Source organism: Chaetura pelagica, unplaced genomic scaffold (assembly GCF_000747805.2).
Source record: "Chaetura pelagica isolate M959 unplaced genomic scaffold, ChaPel_1.0 scaffold103, whole genome shotgun sequence".
Classification (NCBI taxonomy): domain Eukaryota; kingdom Metazoa; phylum Chordata; class Aves; order Apodiformes; family Apodidae; genus Chaetura; species Chaetura pelagica.
In genome coordinates, this window is record NW_009953004.1 from 3,672,832 (window position 1) to 3,698,040 (window position 25,209).

At 48.3% G+C, this 25,209-nt stretch overlaps 1 protein-coding gene across 1 annotated transcript; it reads right to left on the reverse strand.

Annotated features, from left to right (window-relative positions):
• On the reverse strand, positions 1–24,667 carry AR (androgen receptor). Its single transcript, XM_009996633.1, has 8 exons — positions 24,657–24,667; positions 22,133–22,284; positions 13,288–13,404; positions 8,937–9,224; positions 2,684–2,828; positions 1,746–1,876; positions 1,118–1,275; positions 1–231 (listed from the first exon to the last, which is right to left on the reverse strand). The coding sequence occupies exons 1-8, from the start codon at positions 24,665–24,667 to the stop codon at positions 76–78; spliced, it is 1,158 nt and encodes a 385-aa protein (XP_009994935.1). The 3' UTR covers positions 1–75.
• Positions 24,668–25,209: the final 542 nt, after the last annotated feature.

Here is a 25,209-nt window from a genome sequence, read left to right on the forward strand (position 1 = left end):
TACAGTAGTGCAGAAATAACAGGCAGGAGACAGCTGAAATGAGGGTGGGCAGCACTGGGACTTCCCTCCAGGAGATCACTGTGCGTGGAAGTAAATAGGCTTCACTTTTCCAGACAGGATCTTGGGAACCTGCACAGAGATGATCTCAGCCATCATTTCAGGGTAGTCCACACTCACCATATGTGCCTTAATTAAAAGGTCAAATGTAAACTGATGCAGATCCTTGGCAATCTGGGGAAGGAAGAAAGTTTGTTAGGTGAGAAGTCCCTGGCGATTGCTCTGGGAAGGTGTCAGCAGGCACAGGAGGTCAGGGCTGGACCTTGCTGTCACAGGACCTGCTTTGCTCTCCAGCCACCAATGCCCTGCCTGCAGTTCCCAGAGGCAGGTATGTGTCCCGAGGGGGAGCCAGGGAACCACCCAGGCTGGGAGCACACAGCATATTTTGCCATGGCCCTTCACACCCAGACACTACCCAGTCTCAGGAAAACTGGGTTCTATAAAAAGGGTATTTTCTTACTCCTACAGAAATTTGTCTCGCTGTGGGCTGATGCTGCTGACTTCACCTATTAAGAATTACTTTTTGCTTGTCGACATATAATTGTACAGGCATGGAGCTGAGCCCCAGGCAAGAGGAAAGGTCTAGTGCACCTTTCACCAGCACAACAAAAGATCAGAAGTCATAAATGAAGAAATTTGTTTTCACTGCTGTTGTCTGAAAAGATTCACTGGGGGCACTGAGATTTTCAGCTGTTCTGCTAGGCTGGCAGTGGAAAAGCACCATCTACAATTGGTAAAGAAGGACGCCCAGAAACCGAAGCACAAGAGTGTTCTTGGAAAAGAACACCTGTTCTTGGAAAGGTGTGCCAAGAGGTAAAAAGCAAACTGCAAAGAATCACAGAATCATTGAACAACCCAAGACTGAAGGGACCTAGAAAGGTCACCTGGTCCAGCCCTCCTTGGTCAAGGGAGCCTGGGCAAGATGACCTAACACCCATCTTGGAAACCTCCAGGGATGAGGACTATCACCACCCTTCGGAGGTTGTGCCAGTGAATTCTCCTTGTAAACAGCTTCTTTCTTATTTTGTTTCTTATGTGTATAGCTAGACATTTCACTTACAGGATGCACAGAGTCCAGGACTTTGGTGAGCTGGTAAAATCGCCGGGAGCAGGAGGTCGGGTTCTTCCTCTTGCAAGCGATGATCCGGTCAAGTTCCTTAATGTAATTCATTCGAAGCTCATCAAAGAGCTTCTGGTTCTTCAGGCCATCCACTGGAACTGGATGGAACATGGGAAGGAAACAGTAAGAGTTGCCCAGAGAAGAGAACAAAAGAGGAAGAAGAAGGCTGAAGAAGGGTCAGTGCAGACCTGCGAGGGAAGATCTGCCCATCAGCTCTGCTTCTGCTATGGCCTCACTCTGAGGGCCTGTCAGATTCCAACCCGAGCAGCCTTGTTCAGCACTGGTTAGAAAAGGCAGGCAGGGGACCCAGCTGCAGCACTGTTTTCCCCCCCAGCAGCAGATGCTCAGAGGCCCCCACAACGAGGGCAGTGAGACTGAGAAGCAGGCTCCTGCAGCAGCTGCAGAGCGGGGTGGGCTGGCTGCAGGGCTGGTGCCCTCTCAGCCTGGCAGCTCAGGGTGAAGCAGAGAGAACATTCCAAGCCATTGCTCGGGGAACAGGAACACATGCACAGGATGATAAAACCCAGAGCAACTGAAGTCCTGCTGGGAAAAGGCTGCCAGTACTTACTAATACTGAAGAAGAGCAGAGCCTTCATGCAGAGGAACTCCTGAGGAGTGATCTGGAGCCACCCGAACTCCTGAGAGAGGTGCCGCATCCTGACACACTGGCTGTACATCCTGGATTTGTGCATCCGGTACCTGGCAGGACCAGACACGGAAGGAGTGGCAGGGCCAGGCCAGCAGTGCCCCTGGGGGACACGCTCTGCCCCAGCCCCCCCAGCCCCACCTGCCTCATCCCTGCAGCTCTGCCTCAGGGGACGCTGCTGTGTGGGAGAAGAATGTTTTCCAGAACTCCTGTGTGCAATCCTCTTTGTCTGGACACGGGTGACTGCCTGGGCTCTGCTGCCCTTCCTGCACACCCTGCAGTGAGTCCCCACTGCTGGCTCTCCCACAGGGACACGAAGCTGAGCTGGCATCTCTCAGAGAGGTGTGGATTTGCTTGCTGCTGTGCTTAGTTATTGGTTTTGAGCTCTTCTGCCTTAGTGTCAACAAACCTGCCCTGTCTCTGAGCTGATGCTACTACAGAGGGAACCCATCAGAAACTCACAATGAATATTTCTGTTTCTGCTTGCTCCAGCTGAGAACAGGAACTCAGACCCCTCAGACAGAAGGCAGGTCTGCATGGACCAGCCCTTCACACCCAGTACCAGCACCTGTTGCTGCCCTGAGGGAGGCTGAACCCTGCCTAGCTGAGCGAAAGGGTAAAAGGACCAAGAGAAACACCATAGCTCTCCTGCTCCTGGAGATCACTGCAATTAGATCAGAGCAATTAGAGAAGAAAAGCAGGGCCCTCCCATGCCTCGTTGGTCTGCTCTGAGAACATTATTACTCGAGTTGCACATTTCAGAAGCAGACAGGGAAGCAAAGTCCTTGTCTTGTTCTCACCTCTCAGCTAGTCTGACCCAGACACAGCACAACATTAGATGGTTGTCATTTCACACTTACTCATTAAAGACCAAATCTGGAGCGAAGTAAAGCATCCTGGAATTGACGTTGGTGAAAGATCTCCAGCCCATGGCAAAAACCATGAGACCCATCCAAGAGTACTGGATAATTGACATCTGATCATCCACGTGCAGGTTGCGAAATCCTAGCAAAAAAAAGAGAAAGGGATGGCACAAATCCATGTTGGTATCCTGCAGCTACCAGGAGTGTTTTCCTCCAGGCACTGGCTCTCCCACAGCATTTCTGTTAGGATAAGGTGGTCCACAGCCCAACCTCAGCTTGCCCCACGACACACAGATGCAGTGGGGAGACAGAACTGCAGCATCAGTGGCCTGGTGCTCCCCCCCTCATGGACAAGCAGAAACAGCCAAAGCTCAAAAGCAGAACTGGAAGGGGAGAATGGGGATCTCCAGACACACGGAAGAGATAAGGAAACTCACAAGCAGCAAAGTGTTTCAAGGAAGACAGTGACAAGTGGTAAAAAACCACATATTTAGAGGGAAGGTGTAGATTAGACATTGGGAGGAAATTCTTCACTATGAGGGCAGTGAGACTCTGGCCCAGGTTGCCCAGGGAAGCTGTGGCTGCCCCATCCCTGGAAGTGTTCAAGGCCAGGTTGGATGAGGCTCTGAGCAACCTGGTCTGGTGGCAGGTGTCCCTGCCCATGCAGGGGGGTTGGATCTACATGATCTTTAAGGTCCCTTCCAACCCAAACCATTTTATGATTCTATGATTTTCCCCCAAAGAGTCTTGAAGTTCTTCACAAATGGTATTTGAAGAGGTGATGAGGTGAACAAGTATCAATCTGCAACAGACTGGAGAAAAAGACAGCAAGATGGGATTCAGTGGCTTCCTAAACCCCTTTGGAAGTCTATTTGACTACAGGTGCTGGGCAGGTCCAGGTGCCCCAGCCCAGGCTTGCCCTGTCCCAGCCCTGCTTGCTGGCACCAGACGCCCCAGCCCAGCGGGTGGAACCAGGCTCTGCAGGCACAGCGTGACCCCCAGAGCCTCTGCTCCCAAACACTCCCAATTACCATGTCAGACAGCTTGTCAAAAATGAGCCCAATAAAGAGCCGAGGAGGATTTGTTTGCCCTGTTCTGTTGACATGAATGAATCAATCAGCTGCAGGGCAGCGGGCGCCCAGTGGCAACACAATTAACTGGATCACGTTCTCCAGGCACTCAGGCAGAAACCAGCCCTCATTAACCAATTACCTCCTTTGGTGAAATTCTGGCACTCAAGGAAACAAGCTGAAAAACTGTCATTATTTTTCACCCCCTTAGGACTTCACTAAATGTAAGTAAATGGACTTGAATGTATGATGCCCAGAGCCAGGAAGCAAACCTGAGGCCTCATTGCATGGTCAACAGACTCCTTTGGTTTCTCTGTCAAATACACAGTGCATTTATCTAATGACCATGAAAATGAATATGAAAACTTTTGCTGAACCACAAGCTAAACAGAAATATTAATTACATTCAAATCAAATCAGTATTCCCAGAATGCAGCTTGCAGTTAAATCGCAGGCTTGTTTTCCAACACCTGCACAAACACCACCTCCAACATTGTGCTTTTCCCCCGACACCTGTAAGCAGTCAGATGCAACCTGGTTTCAAGAACATCTTATGTTATTTTAGTCAAACACTAAAGGAATTCTGACATCTCCAGTGTATAATTATAATGCATTGAGGCAAGTGTCTGCCTCTTGCTTGGGAAGCTGTCAAATGAGCACAAGCCCTGTTTTATTGCTGATTAAACTTGCTTTCTGTTTGCACTTTCAGCTTGCATGTCACTGGATGAAAAACTGAAGCTTGCATGCAAATAATGCCCCACAGTAAGGGAAGAGGTGCTGTTCCTCTGGGAGTTCCCAGCCTCCCATGGAACAGGAACCTTCTGGCAGCCAGAGAAAAACGTGTCACCAGCACACGGGGACAGACAAGGCACCTAGGCAGCTCAAGGGCTTGGTAAAATCAGTCACACTCATCTCCACGACCTGCCTAGGTTAGATTTTCATATTTAATTACAGCTCTGCATGCTATAGAATCCTATTTATCAGTAAATTTGGTCAGAGGTGAATTCACTACCTAGTAAAGCCATTCCCAGTGACTCGTCACCCTGCTCATCCCATGGAGATGCTGCCAGTGCGCAAGCAAAACCAGCACCCAAATTCTCATCCAGGACTGGGGTTCCCTTAGTCCCTGAGCATTCCAATACATTTCTGGAAGCATTTGTTGCTCCCAATCTTTGCTGCAAGAGGCATACTGGTGCCCTAGTTCATTACCTTGTAATTATGTTAACTTAAAAAAAAATTCTTGTGCAAGCTTTATCAGTGCTTAAGGAAAGGTATTTCCACACAACACTTTTGTTGTTACAGGACCTAAAGTTTGCTTTCTGCTTGTCCACAAAACCAACTTCTAGAAACACAGTGGCCAACTTTTCTAAGAGGAATCACTGCCTCCAATTTCTGAGCCAATATGTCTTGAAACCAAACTGATTTTCCAAAACCAGATGCCTTTTTTTTCTTGGAAACCTCTCTGCTCCAGGCATCTTTGCTGATGTATGGCCAAAACCACTGTAAAAGAAAACAAACACCCACCTAATTCCACAATGTATTTTTAACTTTTTAGTATTGGAGTAGTTTGAAGAGACCCAAATGAAGACACCTTCTACAGAGAGAAACCACAGCAAAAGGAAAATTAAATTTACTGAGGACTTGAAAAAGATCAGTGCATAACCTTTTTTCTGTGAATAATGGTAAAGCAGCATAGTTTTGAAAAAAATCCTCCATCTTCTCTCTTGATGCACTGCTGTGCCTGAATTCTATCTTCCTAAGAGATCAGCAGCTGAACACCTCCCAGATCACCCTAAAGTAACATTTCTAATATAAACACTCATTTTTATATCTGGAAATTTTATTGTCCAGAGAATGGAAAAAGATGCACAATTAATTGTATCCTTCCAGCTAAAGGGTGAGTTAGATACATTGCCAGGCAGTAGATTTAAAGAGAAAAGCAAGCCAGCAATGGCCTGGAACACCCACAAAGCCCCAGCTACTGATGAGCACACAGAGATTTTACAGTAGCTCCAGTGAACAGATCCATCTCTATGGCCCAAGGGGGAGTATTTCACCTGACGGCATCTGCACTGACCTGCGGCCAAATGAAGGGTGTCCATCAGCCTGCCCATCCCCTCAGCTCCACTCTGCAGCAGCCCTGCCCTGGACACTGATTTCCTAACAGCTTCAAAAATGAACTGAAGGTTTTCCATTTGATGCCAGATAAATGATCTTTAAGTTAATGTGTCAGAGTGCTGCTCTAAATTAACTGTATCACCTTTACTGAATTTATGCATATGGAAAAGGAAAAACACATAGTCCTTCCACTAACTTGAAGTGGACAAGTTTTATGGATTTAATCAGACTTTTAATTCTGTGTTTCAGCAGCTTTCCTGGCAGGCTGTGGTTCTTTACTCTTTCCTTTCCAGGGAAACCACAGTTTGGTTCTACCTTCTCCCACGCAGAATTTAAACTGCATAGTGTCTAAAGGGTCATACATCACTTTCTCCCCACTGGGCAGCAGCCAATATTGTTCCTGCAGGCAAGTATTTCAAAATACTCCTACCTGATCCTGTCTAGTTCCCAGGATATCACTGAAACCTCACTGGAAGAAGTGCAGCAACATCCTGCTGCATACTAATCACTCTAAGTGTACAGGTGATGGTCCATGAAGGATGCAAGGTTAATAATCATCTATTAACCAACATTAACCTATTGGCACTACTAGCAGGCTGAGGCTACCTCTATTACAGGTGCAAGTTCATCATCATGATAAAGTGCTTTGGGTTGGAAGGGCCCTTTAAAGATCCCCACTCTTTCTACTTTAAAGTTCCCCCCTTCTCCACAAGCAGCAGTCACTGGAAAAAAAAAAACCTTGGCCGCTTTACATGGAGATACACCTTAACTGACACACAGGGCTGCTTCTGCTGAGTTAAGCTAATGCCTGTGCCAGATCTGCTGCATTAATGGGAAGCAGGGACGAGGGAAGAACATCTCCATCCATTCTGGGGAGCTCCTGCAGCCCCCCCAGCAGGCAGTTGAGGGGTGGGCTGGGCTGTGCACAGGGGACCAGCAAGGTTTGCCCAGCACCACCACCTGCTGAGACCTGCCAGCCTTGGGCAAGGAGGTTCCTCCTAATGCCCCAGCCCACCCAGCTGCTCCCACTGCACCAGCAGCCACATCCACCAAACAGCCTCCAGCCTCCCAACAGGCTGCATGGGGATCTTTCTGTTTTGGTAATAACTGCATCCCACTGGTTTCAATGGCTTGTTTTTTGGTACCTTTCCTTCTCCCCTGCATGCATTTGCCTGCATTGCCCCGAGCCCACTGAGCTGCCCAGCCAACCTGCAGACCTGGGAACTGGAAGCACTTCTGCTTTATTAACCAAAACATAATTTAAACAGATTACAGATAGCAAGTTACTTCTACCCAAAGAGTGAGAGGGCTGCAGTGTGTGCAGGGGGGGCAGCCTGGGCACAGCTCCCTGGGGAGCACTGTGGGGAGCAGAGCCAGGGCTGGATGAGCCCCACTGGGAGCCAAGGGGCTGCACCACCACTGCCCAGAGCAGCAGAACAGCCAGAGAGCTGCTGTTGTTTCTTCCTTCCCTGGAACACATCAGGAGAATGACTAAGTGGTGAATTTGTGGTTATCATTGTTGAAGCCCAGCGTTGGCACATGTCAGGGAGTTGCTTGAGAAAGCTGGGGAGAACAAACAAAGGGGCTTTGTCTCTGGTGGTGGGGATGGGGATGCTCCAGAGTGGGGAGGGCAGCATCCCCTGCAGTGTGCCTGAGCACGGCAGCTGGACCTGCCAGGGATCCCCTGGGGCTCAGCTCTGCTGGAACTGCCCAGAGAGCAGTGACATAAGAAGACATAAGAAGATGACCATTAATTGTGCCCAGATGCCATTGCTGGCACATGGGTGTCCCTGTGCAGCCACGCACCGTGGGGTGCATCACAGTGCAGGAAAAAGGAAAACCTTTGGTGAGGGGGTGGTTGTGATCAGAAATGTTCCTCAGAGCAGTCTCCCTGTCCATCAGCACTGCCAGTTTTACAGCCTCAGCCCCTGGATTGCTGGCCCAGTTTGGTGGTGTCTCTATGTACTTTGCTGAAGAAATCTTGATCTCTGATGTAGATAAGCCAGAATAGGAAGCATGATGTGTCCCTGATTTCCCAGGCTAGGTGAACCTTTTCTGACTCAAGAATAGAAGAACTAGAATGGGCTACCCTGCATGTAAGCATACTCAGGCTGACACTGCTCCTGGACCACTGGTCAGGACACTTCCAGGGGGACTGCTGAATTTCTGGGAATGGCAAATGTCTGACCACATGTCATCACCTGGTTTCAGTGCATATTAGCAAATTTATTTTGCTTCTGTTTCCTCCTTTAGTCATATCACTCTGCACATAAAGAGTATGATCCCGCTTTTCCATGGCATTTCCCAAGGAACAGGGCCAGAGGAACAGGACCCTGGTGTACCCTGGGTGAGCTCAGTCTTCTGTAATTCACTCATTGAGCTGGCAGGTTTACAACATGCAATGGGCAGTGAGTTACAGACCAGTAACCTCTGCACTCAGGACCAGGGAGTGTATCCAGTGAAAGACACGCTCAGCAGGATGTTCCCATTCACACCACCTCATAACTGTCACCACTTGGAAACTGCCTAGGTCTCATGTACTCCCATATCATGGCTAATATACTCCAGCAGCCTGTCACCCATGAGCAACCTGACTGCCAGGAGAAAGTCCTTTGGAATTCTGTATCTCTCTTTTGCTGTTTTACAATAAATTGGCTCATGAAATACAAAAAGAAACCCAGGAGGGTGAGCAGGAGAAGAGCAAGACCCTGAAGCCCTGAGCAGCAACAGCCCTTCCCACCCGAGGAAGCAGCCATGTGCTGACACCACACTGGGTGTCAGGGGCTATCAGTGGGGACAGACCCAAAAGCACCAGATTCTACATACTCTGTCTCCCCTTACTCACCTTAGTCAACCAGTCACTCAAAGGAGACAAACTTCATGCTGCTGCAGCCTCCTTTGAGGAGACAGGACACAACCCCACAAAGATGCTCCCCCAGGAACTGTGTGATGATGGGACACCAGCTGCAGAGCTCCTCCTTTGAACCCACCCCAGGAAATGCAAGCAGGGGGCTTTAGAAACATGCAGGGAAGGAATGGGATTTGTTAGGCTTCTTTCTCACCTGGCAAGGCCTTTGCCCATTTGACCACATAGACCAGCTGCCTCTCCCCGAGCTCATTCAGGCTGCTCAGCAGGTTGGAGAAGGAGTCTGGCTGGCTGTTGTCATGGCCAGCACACACTATGCCAGGCTCAATGGCCTCCAGAACGTTGAGGAAGATGGGCTGGCACTCATACCCATCAATGCGTGTCATCACCATCTTGGGGGCCTGCTCCTCAATGGGGCTGGATGAACTGGCTGCATCCATGTCATCTTGTGTCTTCAGGTTACCCAGCTTCTTCAGCTTGCGGGCTGTGGAAATGACACATTTTAGTGTGAGACTTCAATTAAAAAGCTTGAGGCTTCTTGGCCTTCAGCTCCATCACTTATATTCAGGGGGAAAGGGAAACTGATACAAGCAGCAGCTGGTCCTGCAGTGCCTGCCACCCAAAGAGTGCCCAGCATCCCAGACCTCACCTAATAACAAAAGGGAGCACACACTGCACATGGAAATCCATTTGCTCATTAATCTTCCATGGAAAAAAAAGAAGCATCATTTCCATCCTCAGCTGAGATGAGTCTCACATTAACCTCCACTTAGAAACAAAGAGGAAGAAGCTGGAGAAAAGAGGTGACTCCATTCATACAACTACTCACATGGAATTAAATGGGGAAGCAACTCAAGCAAATAAACTCAGTAGAAGGTCATATTCCTGGGAAAAAAGCCATTGCACATGGGTGCTCAAGTGGGATTGTCCCATCCCAGACCAGAGTGGAAGCAGGATGCAACCAAGACAAAAACCTTCTCCCTGCCCAGGGCTTCTGCATCACCTGCTGCCCTATAACCAGGCTCTCCCAGGCGGGTCATTACTCTGCAAATACATTCTGGAAAACACATTTGGAAAGCTAGCCCACCAACAAGGAGAAGACAAGCAGGGCTGCCCTTGGTCTGCCAGCTTCAAGAGTAACATCAGCAGAGTGGGGCTGGGACTGTCAGCAGCTGACAACTGTGCCCATGTCACCACAACGAGGTGTCTCTCCTGTGCACCTGGCTCTTGATTACAGATGCTCATCTGGCAGCAAGATACAGCAGGAGCTTCAGATGCATGACTTCAAAATTCTCTGACAGTCAGTGTTCACCTAACCTGGCACCTGTCTGACAGGCTGGCAGGCTGCAGCTTTCATCCTGTACAGAGTCAAAACACCCTAATTAATTAGAGGGGGGAAAAAAAAGCCCTTCATTTAATTCAAGCGGAGAATAGAACATCAAACCATTTGTCCTTGGGGTTTTGGCTCCTTCATTACATACTTATCTCAAATTTCCTTTCAGCTGTAATTAGAAAAATAAGAAGCAGAACATAAAAATGTCGTGTTAAAGTGCAGCTTTGTAAATCAATTCAAAATGTTGATCTTTAAGTAATGTACTTGGATGATCTACTGTACGAGCAATTAAGACAGGCTGCTCTGTAAAAGAGGAGGGGAAAAGAGTCATAAAAATAAGATAAAGCATCAGGAAAATAGAGCTGCAGGGTGGTGTGAGATCCTTTAGCCATGACCCATGGGGGGGGCAGAGCACCCAGCCCCTCTCCCCAGGGAGTCACACTTGGTTTTTCCTCTTGGCACAGGTGGAGGAGGCAGAGGCTGCTCCCACATTTCCCAACAGCACTGCAGGAATTCAGGATTCCAGGAGGCACCAGGGCTGACTCCAGCTCGGGCTGAAGCCACATCTCGTGGCTGTGCTTGGCACTGAATCTTAAGAGACAGGAGGGCTGCTGGAAAAGCTCCCAGCTTGGAAGAAGAAACTAAAACTGAACTGTATCTTCCAAAGATGAATAGTTGGTGCCCATCAGGTCCTGTGTGTAAATGGAGCCAAACACACACTGCATAGAACACACAGGGCTTGCTTTAAATGTGGGTTTGTTGTGGGTTTTTTTCCTTAAAATTAAACTATCTAGTAAGAAAACATATTTATTAAATCAAAAGGAGAGTGAGCAAAGAGGGACTTGTTACTAGGGCGTGAGAGGACATGGGGTAATGGACTAAAACTGGAAGAGGGGAGTTTCAGATTAGACATTAGGAGGAAATTCTTCACTATGAGGATGGTGAAACACTGGAACAGGTTGCCCAGGGAAGCTGTGGAAGTCCCATCCCTGGAAGTGTTTAAGGGCAGGTTGGATGGGACTGGGAGCAACCTGGGCTGAGCTGGCAGGATGGGCCAGTGGACACAGGACTAACAAGACCCTGTGCCATGGGAAGGTGGAAAACACCAGTCCCTGACCACCTCCTTGAAGCACCAAGGCTGCTGACATGGGGAAACCTGCTCCTCGTGTGAGGGAGGTGTTGGCAAATGGCAGAAGCCATAAGAATAGTAAAGACTTGGAGCAAGTAAGTAAAGGATGTGACCAAGGTAACAATGCTTCTTAAGTCACAACCAACAGATACTTCTGTGGGAACAGAAACTCAATAAAAGTGGGGGTTTTGATCCAGCAAGCAAAGCTATCATAAAGAAACATTTGGTGGAAATCAAGGACAGACAAGATGAAAAGTAAGGTACATCTATCACAAATATTCATGTATTCACAAATACTCAATGTGTTCCATCTAAACTACCACCAATACTGCAGCTGTGTGGCAAAAGCATGTTAGATTCTCCATGGCTGGAAATTCTTACAGAGATATCAGATGTTCTTATCAGACAGGAGCTCTGTTTTAACCACAGCAGCTGGCCCTGGACCAGGCCTAGTAGAGGTGTATGCTGCATGCCTTGGGCTTCCACAGGCTAGTGCAGTTACTGCAGGAGTTTTCTAGGCCTGCCATCAATGAAATGAATTGAATTTGGGAGGTTTTGCCCCAAGACAGGACCCACACAGAGTGCAGTCACTAGGCTGGAAGTGCAAGCAGCAGGATTCGTGCAGGCACCTGCACTGGCAGTAGGAACTGGTGCTGTGAGAGAGGCAGGATGGTGCACCAGCAGAACCAAACACACAAAACTTGCCTTTCTTTTTCCTTTTCTCCTCTCCTCTTTCCTTTCCCCTTGCCTTGCCTTTCCTTTTCCCTTTTCTTTTTCGTTGCCTTCTCTTTAGCTTCACAGTGTTGATGGGGAGAGAAGATTCTGTTTAATGGATTTCAGCTAGCAGGTCAGAGTGATCTCAATCAATAACCATGCTTCAACATATTGCCCTTCTCTGCCAAAGCAGAGAGTCCTAAGGAGGGAATTCAGTGTGCCACCTCCTCCTCCATTACACACCCTGGGAGCTGCAGGTCGGCTGGTCACAGGCAGCTCTATTATACCCTACAAGTGACTGGTAATTAGCAGGCAGCTAAAATCAAGCCTTGGGAGCTTGGAAGCATTTTCCAACGCTCCGCCTCTCTACTGTGGGAGAAATAACTGTGGACAAACTCAAAGCATGCATGTTTTTAACAATTGTCTTTAAACCGACATTCAAAACAAATGTAAAACAGACCAGGCAGAACAGGTCAGATTGACCCAAAGAGCTTAAGAGAAAAAAAGGGGGGAGGGCTATCAGTACTAGTGTGAATTTGTCAGTGTGTCCTGTAGGAGGAGGTTAGACTGCTGTATGTCTTCTCTTACTTATGGAAATTTCACCAGAAAACAGCATTGAAAACGAACAACATGAGAGGTTTGAGTGGCATTCCCAAGCTCTCCTGCCAGCTGTGGAGCAGGGAATGAGTTTGGCTCCTCACCCCCCCGGAGCCTGGCAGTCCTGGGGGCAGGGAAGCAGCAGGAGCAGCATTGTGGTCCCAGCTCTCCCAGAGGGACCAGGAAATGGTCCCAGAGCAGTCTCCTGCTTCCTGGGAAGCTGTGGCTGTGAACAGCCCGCTCTCCTGGGGCTCCCAGATCATGCGGTGCCTTCACCCCTGCCCACATCCCACCTGGTTTTGGTAGAGATACAGATTTTGGAACAAACAGTGATAAGGAACTTTACCAGTGATACAGGAGCAACTTCCATCCAGCAAAGGAGAATACAGGGGCTGTAATTTTATAAAGAAAAACGCCTTGTTCTGCCTAGGAAAAACCATCTAAAAACGGGAGTGCCCGTTGTGTTCAAAGTGTTCAAAGGCTTTGCTGTGGGTAAGAATCCAGTTTACCCAGCTGTTTGCATTTTTTCAGATTAGCAAGGTTTTTAATTAAGGAAAAGAATGTTTTTTCCTGCAACTCAAACAAAAGTTTAATGAAATTCACCATTTTGGTATTAGCAACCTGCAAATGTTTCCCACAACTCATTAACCACTGCCAGCCTCATTTTTTCAGACATTTCCTGACTATTTCATGCCAAGTGCATTCATCACTTGCCAGATCAGCCTGGCTGCCCTAGCCCATTGCAAGGACCCAGGGGACATTATCAGGCACTACCTCCAAGGGTCATCCCAGCCTCGTAGCACTTCCGCAGGCGGCAGGATGGGCAGTTTTTCCTTCTGAACTTGTCGATGGTGCAGTCGTTCCGGCTGGCACACAGGTACTTCTGTTTACCTGCAAGCATGGGAGGAAACAGCAGATGGGTGGTGGGCACTGACCAGACCAGGGTGACAAGGAGAAACAGACTCAAGGCTTTAGAATCACAGAACCACAGAATTGTTTAGGTTAGAAAAGACCTTTAAGATCATCGAGTCCAACCACTACCCTAACTCTGCCATAAACCATGTCCCTCAGCAACACCTTTCAAACACATCCAGGGATGGTGGCTCCATCACTTCCCTAGGCAACATTTTCCAGTGCTTGAAAACTCTTTCTGTGCAGAAATTGTTCCCAATATCCAGCCTAAACCTCCCCTGGTGCAACTTGAGGCTGTTTCCTCTCATCACTTGTTATTTGGGAGAAGAGACCGGCACTTGTGTCTCTACAACCTCCTGTTGGGGTCACCAGCACCGTGGGGAGAGGAGGAAAGACAAGACCTCATCAGCGTAGATTTCCAAGTTCTTCCCTCAGCGGAAAACTTAAGTTGGAAATTGGTATCTTTTGGGAAAACAGCACAGGTCTTCCCCTGCTGCCACAGGAGTGGTTCAGTGCCAGCTGCAGGGGCTTCCCAGGAACCAGCTGCCTGAAGTGCAGCCACAGCCCCTGCCACAGCCCCTGTCCCCACTGCTGGCCCTGCTGCTCCTCCTGTTTTCACAGGCACGTGGCAGAGGATCTTAGACCAAGATCTTCAAGGAGAAAAATCACTCTGCTTTGTGCAGCACAGCAGAGGTAGTCAACAAACAGCAATTAAAAAGCAATGAAACATGGATAATTTGATTTTTGTTTTTTAAACGTCCCATATCAATTACTTGGCTTTTTGCTGTGATGGGCTGTTCCTCTATATGAACACCTGATCTTCCTGCCACCACACTTACCTGCAGTCCGCTGAGTACAGCCCTCAGACAGTGCCCTTCCTTCTACAACCACAACCCTCTTAACAGCACTTTTGGGGGCTGAAGGATTTTTTGTGTCACCCGTTGACCCTAGCTGGGTTTGTAGTGGGCAGGTTACACATGCCAGGGTTGGGGAACTGACTTCAGGGGTAATTCTGCTGCCATGGGTCTCCTGCCAGGCTGGTACCAGCCACCCTGTCCCCTTGTTGCACCCACAGCCAGGAGGAAAGTGGGACCAGTGCTTCCCTGTATGGGACACCTGGCACAGCAGCAAGGTTAGGGGGCTTGCAGAAAACGCAGAAGTTATTTATTGTCAGACTAACCCGTAACTTAGACTCACCTTTCCACTTGTCTGGAGAGCAGCCCTTAGAGCTCCAGGTTTCAGCTCTCTTTTTTTCTTCATTGCCTCATTTGCTAGACATGACAAGAATGAACTTTCCTTCCTGACTCCTCATTTGTTTTCTTGTCAAGTCTGAACATGTTTACTGGATCAGAATTTATCTGATGTTCTTTACACTGTTTCAAACTAAACCAGCCTCCATAAATAACAGAGCTGTGTGTCTCAGACCCTGCATACATGGGAAATCAGTCGATATCCAGCTTAACTTTTATTTATCATCCTGCAAGTGTTTGCTTGCTAAACACCCTTATAGGAGAAGCCCTTAGGGTCTCCCAGAGACCCATTAAGAGGATGAGGTTAAATCTAATGCTTCATATACCAGTTTTGACAAGTAAGGCACAGAGTTTGGTGCACTGATGTAACAACTCCCCCCTCTCACACACATGCCCACAAGTCCTGCTATCAGAATCAGAAAAAACAGCTAATTTTTAGCAGCCCAGTATCACAGACTTCACTGGCACCATCTGTTACTTCCCCAGTGCCTGCCTAGCTCCTTGGCTCCCCGAGCCCAGCAAAGGTCTCTCCACTAGGAAAGCCCCACCTGTAGCCTCTCATCACAGGGGTGCAGAAAAGCTGGTGTGAGGTATCATCAACACCTCCTCACCCTGCGTGGGCTTGGGGCTGCGCCAGAGGGCTGCAAAAACACCAGACATTTGAACTTCTTAGAATCATTCCCATGAAAAGCTGATCATTGCCTCACCCCCAGTGCCTTGGCTGCTAAGACTGGAGACATACTGGGGTGGGAGTGCCTCACCTGCACACACTGTACCTCCCTCAACACTTTTAACACCATTCTCTTCAGCACCTCTTCTCACCCCCCTCCCCTTGCTCATTACCACTGCTAAGGACACTTCGACAAGCCTCAGAAGCAACAATGACACTAATCCCAGGGAACACAAGCTTCATCCTCCCTTTCAACAGTTCATTGAGGAGGATGAGAAATAAACAACTTCAGCTGAAACTGGGTTACTTGGAGTTATTTTTGCGCTATAGGAAATGGTGTTGAGGCCCTACTCTCTCCACTCGACCTCTTTAGGTGCATCCATCAGACACGAACGGACGCCCTAGTTCCTCAGGCACAGGCACAGAGAGCTGAAGGGGATTTTGCTCTCCTTCCCCTCCACCTGTACTGCAGGATCCCTGTCTCATGGCAACATCTGGCACTGGAATGCTCCAGAGCCCATAAAAACCACCACAAGTATAAATTATCTGGGGCTGGGGCAGCTCCAGCCCAGCCCATGGGACGATCCCAGTCCCTGGCTGAGGCGATGGGGCTGCCCAGGAGCATCACACCACCCCCCACCCTCCCCTGGCCTGTCAGCCCCAGCAACTTCACTATCCCACCTTCCTACCCTAAACTACAGTATTTGTGAAACAATAATTCCTCAACATCTTGCAAAAGCTCCAGCCTCCCCTGTGAACAGCTGAAGGGAAGGCAGCACAATCACTGCCCGAGCCCCCAAGGATGTTCTGGGGTTGGGCACAGCCCCATTCACATGCCCTGCCCAGAGCAGGTACATCCATTGTGCCCCAGCCCCTTCCCTCCCCCAAGCTCCAGATGGGTCCCTACAGATGGGCCTGTCCCCCACCCTGTTCTACCCCTCCAGCAACCACAGGGGGAAGAGGGGGACAGAGGAGCCTTGGGAGCTGGCTTCAAGCCTGGCCTGAGCAGGAGTGCTGCCTCCCATCAGTGCTGGCACTTCTGGGAAGGGACACAGAGGGGAAGCCATCTCCCACCTGCCAAGACCTGGCAGGTGCCTCCATGGGTCACTGTGCACAACAAGGGCTCATTAGAGGAGTCTCTACAACAACATCACCCCCCTGGCCCTGGGCTGGATAAATACAAGCTTTTGAGTTGCAGTCAACACCTCACCCCATGGCCATGGTACAATGATTTTGCTGAAATAGTGAGGGCCTTCTTCCTGGTTCACAAAATAAACTCTTTGGGGCAGGAGCCCATTTTCTGTTAAGTGTCCATGCTCAATCTGGCTCTGTTTCTCTCAAGCTGTGAACCATTAACAAAAAGGGAAACAAATGGTCATGCAACGGATGCTCATGAGCCTTATCCTGCTCAGCATGAGAATAAGATGCTTGCTCATCTTGCCCTCATTAATCCCTATGGACATAGAAATTCCCCTTCTAATTACTGGGCAAGTGTAGAGTTTTGCATTTGGGGAAGAGAAACACCAGGTACCAGTACAGGTTGGGGGCTGAGCTGCTGGAGAGCAGTGTAGGAGAAAGGGACCTGGGAGTCCTGGTGGGCAGGAGGATGACCGTGAGCCAGCAATGTGAACCTGTGGCCAAGAAGGCCAATGGCATCTGGGGTGCATTAGAAAGGGTGTGGTTAGTCGGTCAAGAGAGGTTCTCCTCCCCCTCTATTCTGCCTTGGTGAGGCCACATCTGGAGTATTGTGTCCAGTTCTGGGCCCCTCAGTTCAAGAAGGAGAGGGAACTGCTTGAAAGAGTCCATGGCAGAGCTACGAAGATGATGAAGGGAGTGGAACATCTCCCTGATGAGGAAAGGCTGAGGGAGCTGGGTCTCTTTAGCTTGGAGAAAAGGAGACTGAGGGGTGACCTCATCAATGTTTACAAATATGTAAGGGGTGAGTGTCAGGGGGACGGAGTTAGGCTTTTCTCAGTGATGACCAGTGATAGGACAAGGGGTAATGGGTGCAAATTGGAGCACAGGAGGTTCAAGGTGAATATCCGAAAAAATTATTTTACTGGGAGAGTGACAGAGCCCTGGGACAGGCTGCCCAGGGAGGTTGTGGGGTCTCCTTCACTGGAGACATTCAAACCCCCCTGGATGCGTTCCTGTGTGATGTGCTCTAGGTGACCCTGCTCTGGCAGGGGGGGTTGGACTAGATGATCTTTTGAGGTCCCTTCCAACCCCTAGGATTCTAGGATTCTACTGGAGAAACCCAGTGGATGTGGTTTGTGAAATGAAACCATGACCTGGGGGAGGGACCACACTGTGTCACTGCCCCAGCAAAGCCACTTGTCCTGACCTACCTGTGCTCACCCCAACAACAGTGGGGACCCATCACAGCTGGGACACACTGACTGGGGACCCCCACGCCACCAAAGCAGGCACCTGGTGGAGGCACCCCCAGTGCTGGGACCCCCCAGCTTGGCCTCCTACTGGTGGCACTTCAGCCAGGCAGAAAGATGCTTCTGCCATGGTCAGGCACCCCTTCTCCTGACCTGTAATAAGCACTATGGGAAGAGCAGTTCTCCAGTCTTGACTAAATATAAAGATCTATGGAGAAAGATCTGTTGCTCAATCCAGAGAAGTTAGTTAATTAAGAGCCTGTTGCCACATGAATTGTACCTACAGTAGCTTTCTTTCCAGAAAGTGACCTATGCCAACACCTGGGCTAAGATTTGTGATGGTGAATGTGCAAACCCATTAAATGCCTTTTGGAAGACAGATACATCCCTGTATTTCAGGGTATAAAGCAAATTCTAACAGATGGGGGTAAGACCAAGCTTTCTGAGACAGATAATCCCCCAGGGTCTAATGTAACACCGGGTCTTTAGTGATCTTCTGTAAAGACTCTGGTCTCCATCACTGTCACCAGCTGGACAATGGCAAGATCTGAGGCTGGGTTTGGTGATGGGACCACTCTGAAGTTCCCACTTTAGAAATTATCCCACTAGAAATAACCACAGAAGGCACAGCTATGAAGCTCTCAGGAGCCAACACTAAGCCACGATTGATAAACTATCTTTGCAAAGCTGTTTTCTTAACAGTTGCCTGTATTTACCAGAAGACTAAAGAAGGGCCTGATCTTTCAAAGGCCTGGGTATTCCACTTTCTGCTCTTCCAGCTGAATTTTAAGGCAAATAATACCCAAAGGGTAGTGAGAAACCCACCATGCCAGCAGGAGCATCATGGTGCTGCAGCAGCACCTGAGTCTTCTGCAGAGCTGACTCTTTGGATACTGTCAGATCAGCCACGAGAAGGAGGAGAAAGAAATTCAAAACATGGTGATGGTCTTTGAAAACAATCCACTTTAACTTGTTGTTATCTTGAAAACCAGCAATAAACTGTTGAGAAACATTTCTCTGGTGCAAGGCTAATCCTCAGCAGGTTGGGACATAGAACAATAATTCATATGAGAGTCACTGGGGGAAGTGGGAGCAGGCAGCACAGCAGCCTGGCTCTCAGCTCCCCAGGAAAATTGCCAAATACCGTGTTATTTTTTTCATTTAGCTCTTGGCTATTTAAAGACAGTCCCACCAGGAGCACAGCCCGAGGCACCCCAGCGCTGCCAGAACACTGCACAGAGCAGCCCTGAGCTGGCCAACATGGCCTGGCCTCCAATCTTGGAGGCGCAGGAAAGGTCCTTGGCCAGTAAATCTCATGCAATCTTGGAGGGATGAGGAAGGTCTTGGCCAGTAGATGTCATGCAATCTTGGAGGGACCAGGAAGGTCTATTATTTCTTGGGGATGGATGCAGGGAACATAGAAGTGACTCCCACCCTGGATGGGACCACAGGAGCTCCTGGACTGACATGGACATGTGTTGCATTTGAAGCGTTTTTCTGTTTCAGGCACAAGGGTGGTACCATGAGGACCAAACCCAAATGTTTGCAACTCATCTGACCTGCCCTGACCATGTGAGGCAATGCCCTGCCTAATCATGTCATCAAACCCCAAATATCTGCGGACGTGGATGCACTATTTTTTCTTTTATTTTTTCTTTTTTTTTTCCTTTTTTACCAAATCTTTGTTATTGCAGGAAAAAGAGGAATCAGAAGGAGGAGGAGTCCTCCTCCCCAGGCTGCAGTCTTGCCTGGCAGCAGAGGAGCAGCAGGGCAGGGAGCAAACCCCAGCCCACTGCATCCCCAGAGCAGGGACCCCAGAGCAGGGGACAGAAAGGCAGAGACTAAAGCCAGGTTTGAGTTGAGGGTGCTCATCTGCAAGTGAGGAAGTCCACATCAGAGCTGAAGAATCTGCAGGGTGTGTTTTAGAGCTGGCCTATATATAACCTGGAGAGTCTATAAATCGAGAGACTTGACAGAAAGAGATCAGGAAAATATTCATGCTTTTTCTGTTAACTCTTCCAGCATCTTTTAGAAGAATTGATGGAGCTTTGCTAAAAAAAACCCAAGCTGTCAAACATTTTAGCAAAGCAGGAATTAAACCACAGGAATCCCTCAGTGTGTTTCAAAAGGGAAGAGGAGTCAATATCATAACATAAATTTTTTCCCTTTCTAAACCCTTAGAAGCCAGTGCAGGCCTGCAAAACGTCCTTAAATATCCCTGAATTACTGCCAAATAAATTCAGCATTGTACTGGGCAAAGAATATGATAAAAGAAAAGCTACATGTGTATCTATCCTCCACTTCCCCCTAGATGTGTTGGTGCTTCTCTCAGCTTCCAGCCCATTGCTTCTCCTGCCCATCCCAGGCTGCTGGTTCACACCAGGAACAGGAACGTAACAGAGGAAGAAGCAAAGGTTTATCTTCCCATCAGGGAAGCTTGTTGATCTGCTGTTGTAAAAAGCCTCCAAAGGTGACTGCAGGCTTTCAGAGATGCATTTTATGGACTTTAAAACATGAGACCACACTGAAATATCAGCTTTCAATGCTGGTCCTCAACTTCAAGAAGGAAAGGTCAGGCTGGAAAATCGCCAAGAGTTAGGATAAAAATCATCACATCCCAGTACCCTGCATGCAATATTTTAAAGGAGTCTGCTTTATTGTCACTTCTCCAAAATAAAGACTCTGTCCATGTACCTCAGGGTAAGATGGGATGCAACCTCCCACTCAGGCAGGTCCCCTCACCTCTGCTGCTCCTCACTGCACTTCACTCCACAGTCTTGTCCAGGGGAAAGACAAAGGGCTGCTGCTGCCTGACCCCAACACAACCAAACACTTCTCACTTTCTCTGATACCCCAAGGCTTAAAAACTTAGAGGAGGCATAAATATAATTTAAATTAATGACACAACACAGTCAGGAGAGGGAACACCAGCACAGCATACGATGAAGGGCCATGCAAGCAGCCCCAGCTGCCCCCCACTCTCCCCAGCATCCTGCAGCCCCATCCCCGCACTTAGCTGGATGGAGCCCACCCCAGTGTAACAGCAAGAAAATCACTCTGGGACCTTCCAGCTGCCACCAGCACTTCATCTGACAGAGCAAGCCAAGACTCCACTTACTATAAATCAACATTAACTTGCTGACTTAAACAAGCATCTGTTATTTACTCTGGCTGCACATGCCAATCCATTTGGCCTTACACAGATCTGGTGCGTCGCAGAGACATATCTGTAAATCATTTACTTGGGGAAAATATGCCCAACTTATTATCTATTAATGTTATTTGACAGTCCTATTATGGCAACAAGATGATGTTGTCCTCTGTGGCACAGCAGTAAACCACAGCTGCCAAGTTCACTCTTGGCACGGATAATGAATGAGGGAAAACGTGACTCCAAACCCATGCAGCTTTATGCTGGAATGAATACAGAACCTCTGCTCTGAGCAGGGCAGTGAGCACCCACCAGGCTGGGACCTCCACTTGACAGAGGGGTGATGGAAGGTGCAGGGGAGGAATGTGATAGCAAGGGTCCCACTCTGTTGCCAAGGAATCACAGCTTGTATCTGCAGTGAGAAACTGGACATTGCTGACCTGCAGCCCAAGGAAAGAGCTGGGCTATGTCCTTGTACATGGTAATTGCCAAGGAAAGATGGTGCAAAGACCTTACAGTTGGGAGAGAACATCTGGGCTCACACTTCTCTCTGGAGATCCTGGTACTACAGAGCTGGACGTGAAGGAGAAGTCGCTTTCTCAGGTATTGAGGAGAAGGATCATGAACACCAAGGCCAGAGCATGGCTCTCGATGGACAGGTGGTTCTGCCAATTTGCAGGTATTGAGAGAAATGACCCTCTGAAAGGGATGCTAGACAGGAAAAATATCCCCTAAACTTGGAGTTGTGAGTCTGAGGTCACAGAAGGGTTGATGGGAACTTAAAGCACCTTGAAGAGTCAAGTGGATAAGCAGGAACTGACTGCTCCTCATCTCCCTAGGTCACTTAGATAATCAGGCATTGAAAAGGATTGTGTTTTGGCAAACTGGTTTGGCTACTTTTTGACAAAAATCTGTAATGTAGAATGAGAAACACAGGACAAACAGATTATCCTTGAATTTTCTCCTTTACTCATTTAAGAGGCCTCATAAACCCACCACACTTTGTCCCCACCACTCCTGGCTCAGTACCCTTGGCTTGACAGACTCCCCAGAGCAAGGCTGTGCAGCCTCTTTCAACAGGAAGACAAGATTCCATGATGAACCACATGCCCCCAGCACTTATATGTAATGACTTGACTGCTGATGAGAGACCTTGTGTTCATAGCAGTTGACTTTTAAGCTACTTTGGTAGAGAAAGCCAATGCTTGGAGGTGGGAGTGACCTTCCCTCCACTCTCTGCATCCCTTACCTTCTGCTGCCCGTTTGAAGAAGACTTTGCAGCTACCACAAGTGAGGGCTCCATAGTGGCACCCAGATGCTTCATCTCCACAGATCAGGCAAGTCTTCTGAGGTGGAAAATAATAGTCAATGGGCAACACATGTTCACGGCCAGTCTCCAACCTGCAGCATAAACCAGAAAGAGAACAAGAGAAAGGGTCAGCAAATCAGGACAGGACCAGCTGTGGGTGAGCACAGCCCACGGTGCTGGGAGAACATCCATGGCCAAACCCAGAATTCTGGTGGTGGGACAAGACAAGCATGATCAGAAAGGAGGCAAGCAACAACTCAGCCAAACCTCACTCTGACCATGCAGAAGGCCATGCAGGGTTGCCCCTCCTCACATTGCCCCCAGGTACAATGTGTGACAATGTGTGACAAAGCACAGGCACGGTGACAGCACAGGAAGAGAAGATAACTGGGACTGGCTGCTGCAATGTTCCTGTAATTCTCGCTTCAGTAGTGAGGTTGTACATCAAACAAGAGCTCTGCACATTCACTGAGCTACATGATCCTACTCCATTCAAGTCATTATTGTAACTTCACTAGAAATGAATTTATTCCTTTGATTCTTAATTTGTATAACTTCTTTCATCCTAAGCTATCAAGCTTGTTTAAGCTATTCTTTTCTTCTTGTTGTTTGGGTTTTTTTCTTTCCTTTTTTTTTTTCCTTTTTTTTTTTTCTTTTTTTTTTTTTTTTTTTTTTTCTTTTTTTTTTTTTTTTTTTTTTTCTTTTTTTTTTTTTTTTTTTTTTTCTTTTTTTTTTTTTTTTTTTTTTTCTTTTTTTTTTTTTTTTTTTTTTTCTTTTTTTTTTTTTTTTTTTTTTTCTTTTTTTTTTTTTTTTTTTTTTTCTTTTTTTTTTCTTTTTTTTTTGGGGGGGGAGGGGGTTGTTGGTTTGTTTGTCTTGCTTCTTCTCTATCCCTTTTCTCTTCAATACCAGCAGCAGCTGGACTGAACTTCCTTCATCCAGGATGCCTTGCTCATCTCCATGACTATTAAAACCAGTAAGAAGCCTCTGGTGAAAACATAAAGCATTTGCAGTGATTTGCAGCCCCAGCAGATTCCTGCTTATGTCCATCCCATGGTTAAAGGCACTGCCTCCATGTCACTCAGTCACCCAGGGCACATGGGGACACTGACACCAAGGTCCCAGCCCTGGGATGGCCCCACAGGCTGAGCTCGGTGCTGTCAACCACCGAAGGGCAAGAACAAACCTCAGAGTGAAAAATAAGAGTTGCAGAGTCTGCCACGTAATAATTATTATTAAATGCTGGAAGCAGACCAGTGTGGATCATGGAGTGTTCCACTTGCCAGCTCAGGACTCTGAACAACCCATCTTGGGTTTCACAGACAGGTGCCAAGCACGAGGAGAGGACAGCAGTGGTGCCAAGGGGCAGAGCTCCTCACCTTCACCCCTGCTCCTCACTCATCCCCACCCCTCTGATCACTCCTGGCCAGCTGAGCCCACAGCTCACAGGGTGCTGCAAATGTGGGACAAAGTCATAAAACAGGAGAATCACATAATGAATTTCAGATCATCAAGTCCAACCATAAACCTAACAGTACCAAGTCCCCCTAAACCCTCAGCACCACATCCACACATCTGGTAAATCTGTCCAGGGATGGTGACTCCACCACTGCACTGGATGCCTGTTCCAGGGCCTGACAACCCTTTCAAGGAAGAAATTTCTCCCAATATCCAAACTAAACCTCCTAGAGGCAGGCACAACTTGAGGCAGGTCCCATGAGCCAGGGCTGTGGGGGAAGACTTGGACAACCACTGCACCAAGGTGCTCCAAGAGCCAGCCCTGCTCTCCAACCACATATCCTTAATGCTTCCCTCCATCCTCCCTCCACCCAAACCCTCTCCTCCCGGATGGTGCCCTTCCTGCCATCTCCCCTGACACACACTGCCCACACTTGATCAGACCTATGGAGAAGCCACAGTTTGGGAGGCACAGCAGGAGAGCTGCTCCTCGAAATGACAAGTCAACACCTATCCAGGCAGTATGGGGAGCAACAGTACTTAAAGTTATTTGCTAAAACTGGCTTTTTGTTGAAACACTGGAGAGGGCAATTAGCTCCTAACAGCACAACTTTTTGGTCAAAATTAGATCTGCTCAGAAATTTTAATTCTGGTAATAAGAGTCCAGATTATTCCTTCCTTTTTGTTCTGTTTCCCAAGAGAAACAAACTAAACTGACAAGAGAGAGGTTTTAAATGGAAATAAGTGTTTTCTGAAGAACAGATGAGGAACCACTATTTGACTGGTTTAAAGCACACCATAGGCTGGAAGATGCCTTTGGTGCAGACAGGACCAGAGGAACTGTTGCTGTTGCTCTGTGAAAAGCTAGCTGGGATGCTTCCCTTCAACCAAAGTGTTGATGGAGCACTGATGTGGTGCCAAGCCTCTTTTCTCAGACCCTCACACCTCAAGAGAAAAGCATGAGAGGAGACAGTTCTTGGCCCGAAAAGTCTTATCCCTCTCCTCTGACCTTGCTGCCATTGTGCCCTTCAAGAACACTGTTATCTTCTGTTGGGAGATGACGTGAGAGCTATGCAGATCCTCCCTAAATTGTAGGTTAATAAGTAGAGCAGCAATTTTATCCTCTGCTTTTAAGGTGAGAGCCATTTTGAGTGATTTCTCATCTTTTGAAGCAGCAAGAAGAGGAATCAGCAACTGATCCGCAGGACCTGCTCCCCTGCCCTCCCCTGACCCAGGGGCCAGACTCTGCTGGTCCCAGCTGATGGCACCAACCCCACAGAGCTATGGGAACAAAAACCAGCCCCAGGAGTGCTGCAGAGAGCTCCAGAATAGGTGTCCACAGTTTGCACAATATATGGCAAGTGCCACTCTGGCTGAGGCAGCAGGGAGATACCCAGTGGGAGCAGACACAACTAGGAGCAGGAACGGCGGGAAGAGATTCCAGCAGAGATTCTGGCTTGAAGGCCAAGGTCAGAGCTGCTCCCAGAGGAGCACGGTGGATCTCAGGGGGGAGAAAAAAACAATCTTGGTATCTCTCCGTGGTTACAGGAAGAATTTTCCTT